This window comes from Eucalyptus grandis, chromosome 2 (assembly GCF_016545825.1).
Source record: "Eucalyptus grandis isolate ANBG69807.140 chromosome 2, ASM1654582v1, whole genome shotgun sequence".
Taxonomy (NCBI): domain Eukaryota; kingdom Viridiplantae; phylum Streptophyta; class Magnoliopsida; order Myrtales; family Myrtaceae; genus Eucalyptus; species Eucalyptus grandis.
The window spans coordinates 3,653,731-3,660,600 of NC_052613.1; the positions used below are offsets into that span (position 1 = coordinate 3,653,731).

General features: G+C 42.2%; 1 protein-coding gene across 1 annotated transcript; it reads left to right on the forward strand.

The window, feature by feature from the left end:
• Nucleotides 1–553: 553 nt before the first annotated feature.
• Nucleotides 554–5,328, forward strand: LOC104418507 (aldehyde dehydrogenase family 2 member B4, mitochondrial). The gene is made up of 11 exons (XM_010029882.3): nt 554–875; nt 1,416–1,550; nt 1,670–1,812; nt 1,916–2,069; nt 2,156–2,385; nt 2,976–3,065; nt 3,875–4,048; nt 4,134–4,271; nt 4,424–4,561; nt 4,654–4,715; nt 4,901–5,328. Exons 1-11 carry the CDS (start codon nt 809–811, stop codon nt 5,172–5,174), a joined length of 1,605 nt encoding a protein of 534 aa, XP_010028184.2. The 5' UTR covers nt 554–808; the 3' UTR covers nt 5,175–5,328.
• Nucleotides 5,329–6,870: the final 1,542 nt, after the last annotated feature.

Sequence of the window (6,870 nt, forward strand, 5' to 3'; positions counted from 1 at the left end):
TATGAAGGAGCTACGAACGAATCTTTTCTGTACATGGGGCCCGTGCCATGACAAGTCTAGCACAAACTTAACTTGGTCAACCGCTCTTTGAGAACGTGTATAGACTTCTTGTACAGGAAAGAGAACAGACCACCTGTCGCACAAGCAGTCATTTTACTCATTACTACCGCCCCCGCGAAAGTTCACCTGTCGTTCCGTTTCGGGCGTGTCTGATTTTCCAGGGGGATTGGAAGCGTTGGGTAGATTTGAATTGTGGATAATCTCTCTCAATGTTCTTCGTCATTCGTTCGGCAATTGACATGATTCGAGGTGCATTCCACGATTATTCTGCTTTCGAAAATAATTTTTACTTAAAAATAATTTTCTTTATTTTATTACCTAAACGAGTTTACGAGTATTCCAAAGTCCTTCTCAAAAGTTAAGAGCTTTCGTGCGGAAAAAAAGCGGTAGTCTCTGTCGTACTGTCCCCGTCTCTATCTCCTTCGCCACCTTTCGGAGCCACAAGAGAGAGAGAGCTATATTGTCAAAATCTCTTCATTGTCCATGTTTCTTGTCTCTGTCCGGGAATTTCTTTATCTCTTTCTTTAGTTTTTTCCCGTTTTTTCTCTTGGACTTTCATGTAGAGTTCCGATGACGAGTGCATTCCCAGTCGCCGGGGCGAAAAGGTTGTCTCGAGATGAGATAAGAGCGTGTGTGTGGTAGGTGCTCTTGCTCTGTGTCATAAAGGAAAAAAAGCCTACCTCCCTCTTCTTTCTGTGTACGGATAAGGGAACCTGTCCTCTTGCTCTGTTTTGGGGGAGTGTGAGCTATGGCTGCTCGCAGATTGTCTTCCTTGCTGACTCGTTCGCTCTCTGCTTCGCGGCTCCTGTCTTCAGGTGACTACCTTTTCATTGCTGCGTTTAGGAAGCCCTTCGAAGAAAAGGGTTCAGTAGGAATTTAGTTCTTGAACCGATGGCCGTCTGGTTCTTTCTTTCTGTCCCCTGCATGGCGCAGGGTTGACGACGAACGTCGAGTCTGATGCTAACACTCTTGGCTTCGTGATTCTTGATGTTATTTCTTGAGGGGACTTAATAAGATGGAAGAAAGAACTGTAGTAAGTGGTTCTGCAGGCCCAAATCGGCCTGGAGATTTGTGGGATTTCGGCTCCTAGAGATGGGTTCTGATAAGGATTTGATATTATCTGAGAATTTTAAGCATGGTGATTGTACTTTGTCTGAAGGAGTTCATGTACAGCCCGCCATTCATTTCTTTTCAGCAGCACTAGCCTTTTGTCTACTCTTTATCAAATTATTACGTAAATGCAATTAGCTTCAGTTCTCTCCCCTTAAATTTTTCACCATATTTGTTTTTTTCTTCTTCTCCGGGTTCATTATGGGATAAGTTCTGCTTGCTTGTTGGTACTTTCGTGTGTTCAGGAAGGAACCATGGCGTGGGAAGTAGCATCAGCAGGTACAGCACCGCAGCCGCAGTCGAAGAGCTGATTTCGCCGCCCGTCCAAATAAGTTACACACAGCATCTGATTAATGGGCACTTCGTGGATGCGGCCTCAGGTGAGCAACATTAATTGGAAATTAATGGCGATAGCTTTAATTGCTTGGTTTGTTGTTCGTAGATAGGATTCTTGCATGTAGCCGTCTTGAAATAGGTCTGAAAATCGATTCTATCTCAGGAAGAACTTTCCCAACGTATGATCCTCGTACTGGGGATGTCCTTGCTCATGTCGCTGAGGGTGATGCCAAAGATATTGACCGCGCTGTGGCGGCTGCTCGCAAGGCATTCGATGAGGGACCCTGGCCAAAGATGACTGCTTACGTGAGATTGAAAAATTACTGCTATGCTTTTCCTTCTATTACATAAGTCAGTCATACCTTGAGTGTGTCCATGTTTTGATGACGTGCTTGTGCTCGCCCTCCAGGAAAGATCGAGGATACTGCTGCGCTTCGCCGATTTGGTTGAAAAGCATAATGATGAGCTTGCAGCTCTGGAGACATGGAATTGTGGAAAGCCTTATGAGCAGTCTGCCAAATCTGAATTGCCAATGCTGGCACGTCTGTTTCGGTATTATGCTGGTAAGGAGTGATGTATTCTTTCTACGTCATTGCCATTTGACTAACCTGTCTTGTCAGTGTTTCTGATTCTTCTTCTCATACTGTAGGTTGGGCTGATAAAATCCATGGGCTGACAGTCCCGGCCGATGGAAATTACCATGTGCAAACATTGCATGAACCAATTGGTGTTGCGGGGCAGATCATTCCGTGGAACTTTCCTCTCATTATGTTCGCTTGGAAAGTCGGACCTGCATTGGCATGTGGTAACACAATTGTCCTAAAGACAGCAGAACAAACACCTTTGACAGCACTGTATGCTGCAAAACTCTTCCAGGAGGTCTCTCTCTCTCTCTCTCTCTCTCAAGAAACAGGGGCATAATTTGTCCAGACTCGGACTGAGCCTATTTCGATATTCTTTAATATACATTTTGCTTGGAACTTTTTCTGTTTACAAATCGTTAGTCTGTGAGGTCTGCATGGCCATCGCCACTCTTTATCAGAGTAAACAGGAAAATTTAATTGACAGCTGGTATCTCGAGACACTTTTGATATTTGTCCAGACTCAGTCTGAGTTTAGATGCTAGAGGAATCCTCGGCAAATGAGTATTTCTCAGCCGATTTGGTTTATTGGTGCAGTGTGTCTTTGTGTCCAAATTTGAAAGCACTGAGTGTGTATGCAGGTCAAGATGGGTACCTAGTGTTTCCTGGTCCAATTGGCAAATGAAAATGCCCAATACTTATAGTATAGGTGGAAAAATAATCAGCATATCTTAACTATGAAAAGCAAGGATGTAACTCGTGCAGAAAGCCAGACAAACAGGCTGCTAATTACCTTTCAAGTTATACAAGAAGTTCTTACTCACGCAAGAGTTCTCCATTTTGCCAAGATTCATTTGTACTTTACTGAATTGATTGTGTTTGTGGCAGGCTGGCCTTCCTCCTGGTGTTCTAAATGTTGTTTCTGGCTATGGTCCTACAGCTGGTGCGGCTCTTGCAAGCCATATGAATGTGGACAAGGTATATAAGACCAATCAGCTGAAATTACTATCTGGGATTGCTTGGTAATCTGAATGGAGATAATTCAACTAATAAGCCAATTTTACGAGTACTTAGTACAATGAATTCAGGTGTTATAATTTGTTAAAAAATGTGAGGAATGGATATGCTACAATGTGCATGTGATGCTGGAGCTCTCAATAATCTCTAACACGCAAGTCGTTGTTTTCTACAAGATGTTTCAGGATTCTTGTGCAACACAGGAAAAAGGAAAAAGGGAAAAAAATAAAAAAATCCTCTTTCAAATGATGGCATAAAAATAAATCCTTTTCGTAGTATTCTGATTTAAAGCGAAGCATCCTACTTTATTGGATATCATGGGCATCCGAACCTTCTTCTCTACTAGTCCCCATGAATATTCACCTACTGCCCAGTCCACAAATGTAAGCATCGTACTTTAGATGGAAGCGATCAAAGGATTCTAGATAAGAAAGACAGCCTATTCTTTCGTGATGGCTTTTAGACAAAGCGCCTCTGTCCCCTAATGGATATACTAATGTCGTGAGTTCTTTCTGAGATCCTATGTCTACTTTCTTCATAAAGTTGAAATGCTAAATCCATGGTGAATTGGCATTAGATGGACTGGTATGAATATATAGCAGCCACGTGGGTTGAAAAGATTCTCATCCAAGAATGTCAGCTCGTCTAGGCTTCATGATAGCACATCATCTGGCTAGCATCATTTCATAATTTTGACAAATTAAAATGAACACTCTGAACTTGGGCATATGTGCCTTCTAAGGCCAAAAAACTTGTGTTCTGCCGTGCAGATCGCCTTCACTGGATCGACCGAAACTGGCAAGGTTGTCCTGGAATTGGCTGCAAGGAGCAATCTGAAGCCTGTGACATTGGAACTAGGAGGCAAATCGCCTTTCATAATCTGTGAGGATGCTGATGTTGATAAAGCCGTGGAGCTTGCACACTTTGCTCTTTTCTTTAATCAGGTCCGTCTGATCTTAGCATCGTGACATTTTTATGGGATAGAAATGAAGTTGCCACAGATGAATGAATGAAGGGATGTCTAAACAGGGGCAATGCTGCTGTGCTGGGTCTCGTACATATGTGCATGAACGAGTGTACGACGAGTTTGTAGAGAAGGCAAAAGCTCGGGCACTGAAACGTAGTGTCGGAGATCCTTTCAAGAAGGGTATCGAACAAGGTCCTCAGGTATGAACCTTTTCAAATCTCTCAATTAGTAAATGACACGAGAGCTTGCTGCAGCTTTGTTCTTTCATTATAATCCGTCATGATTACGTCAGAGTTTATACTTAGAGCTTTCGATTGATGCTGTTATGACCTTGTGATATCATATCTCCTAGATTGATGTGGAGCAATTCCAGAAGGTGCTTAGATACATAAGAGCTGGAATAGATAGCAACGCGACTCTTGAATGTGGAGGCGATAGATTAGGCTCCAAAGGTTTCTTTGTTCAGCCAACAGTTTTCTCGAATGTCCAGGTATTGTTCGATCGTTTAGTTGCTGGTTCACTTGTGCATCGGGGTGAAGTGTTATCTGACTGGTGACCCTGTGTGAAACTTTTGTCATTCAGGATGATATGCTGATAGCAAAGGATGAGATCTTCGGCCCTGTGCAATCGATATTGAAATTCAAGTGAGTGAATACTAAAAATTGCTTTGATGTCATTATTCAACAATTATTTTAGGCTTCAATGAGCTCTTTTCTAAATCTGCGGGCTGATATTTCAATTATAAACACCTTCCCTGTATTTCTCCATCTTTTTTCTCAACTTCAATTTCCGTTTAGCACCGTGTAACTACTTACATTCTCTTGAGCAGGGACCTCGACGAAGTTGTCCGAAGGGCCAACACCACACGTTATGGTCTAGCTGCAGGCGTTTTCACTAAGGACATAGACGTAGCGAACGCGCTATCACGGGCGTTGAGGGTCGGGACCGTGTGGATCAACTGCTTCGACGTCTTCGACGCAGCGATTCCGTTCGGTGGTTACAAGATGAGCGGGATAGGACGGGAGAAGGGGATCTACAGCCTCAATAACTATCTGCAAGTCAAAGCCGTAGTTACGCCCTTGAAGAATCCGGCTTGGCTGTAAAATCTCAGCAAATGAACTGTTGAAACCGGAGACATCAACACCAAGTGAGACTTGCATGCAGTGTAGTGATGAAAGTATATTCTAAAGAACTGTTGAGCCCATATGTAGCTAATTCTCTGTCCAATCTGTTCATCTCTTTCCATCATTCTCGGATCACATATGTGTTAAGGTGGCTAGAACTATTACTTAGAAGGGGATGAATAGGTGATTGATTATACACAATTAAAGCGGAATTTAAAACGACCAAGTTTAATATCATGAAAGAACGTTTGATGAAAAACTACGTAGTACTCGAATTCTCTCAATAAACTATCAAACAAAATAATAAAGAGGTTAAGGGATGGAGGAGATTGCATAAAGTAATTATAGTAGTTCATGTAGTAAGCCTATATCTACTCTTTTATGTTAATAGTCTATTAGCTGAATTTTATTAAGCTGGATTTCAATAAAGAATCTATCAGAAGTTACAGAGTCTTTCTACTCAAGAAATGTGTAATCATATCTTTTGATCTCACACGGTCACTCTAAACAAATGCCTCTCAAATATTATAATTTCAGCTCACAAAGACAATTGTGTAATATCAAAACTCTTTTTGAACTTTGTAATTATAGAGTTCAGTCTTGTTCTTCCTTCAGCACCAAAATTTCCTTTTATACTACTTGACTTTCAAGCTGATTGTTGGACAATACTATGAGGATCATTCATCCAATCACTTGTCGGACATGAATGACATAAGATCTTATTACCATTTGAATTACAAGATTAGAGTCTCTCTTTGTTTCTCTTGCTTGTGCAACAAAAGTTGAGCTTCCATAAGTAGAGTTTCTGGTTAGGAAATGACATATTGTCTTTGAATGATTGTTAATCGAATCACGAATCCCTAAAAGAGGAAAATTACATTGATATTCATTCTTCCTAGATAGTTAAACAATCGGAACGTTTTGATGAGTCTCCGAGTTTGATGATATTCAGAACAAAGTTTGAACCAAGTTGCTCCAAAAGTATTAGCTGGAAATTCTATTATCAAAATCATTAAACACTTATGGAAGATTTTGTCGATCTTCAAAACAAATTGGGAAGTTAAACCCGGTGTCCATATCGAACTAAATGCGTTAGTCCTCTACTGATCGAGCCCGCCCGTCCGGCTCCTCTGCAAAAAAGACATTCACACGATGCTCAAACCCAATCTCAGGCCCCCCTCCAATGGCCAAACCAGATCCAGCAGCGAAAAAGCTCAAGCCCAAAGCTGTGTGCACCCGTCATTAATTTGCCCACAAAATCAGATGCCAAGCCTGCTCGAATCGACCAGCGACAGCACTCATCTCTTGACCGACCCCGTTTCATTAGGTGGGTCGACGACAAAACCTGTCCCTTTCGCCATTGATTAGCATGCAAAGATTGACCAGCATATTAAAAAATCCTTGCTTCGCGCCCGAGCTGAACCTGAACCATAAAAAACTTATGCACGAGAGGGGGAATACCGCGTGACACTCATCAGTCCGTGATTGGCACACGTCAGGGCCCGTCCCTTTTCACATCAGTCCCTGTCGAGCCAAGGGGGAGGAAATCTTGCAGCAGTTTCTTGAACCGGAGAGAGAGGGAGAGAGAGAGCTTGTGGCTGCGGTTGGGTTTTGTCAGTTAATTAATAATTCTTTGTTATGTGGTGATCAAGATTTGGCCACTGTGGATTAGGAC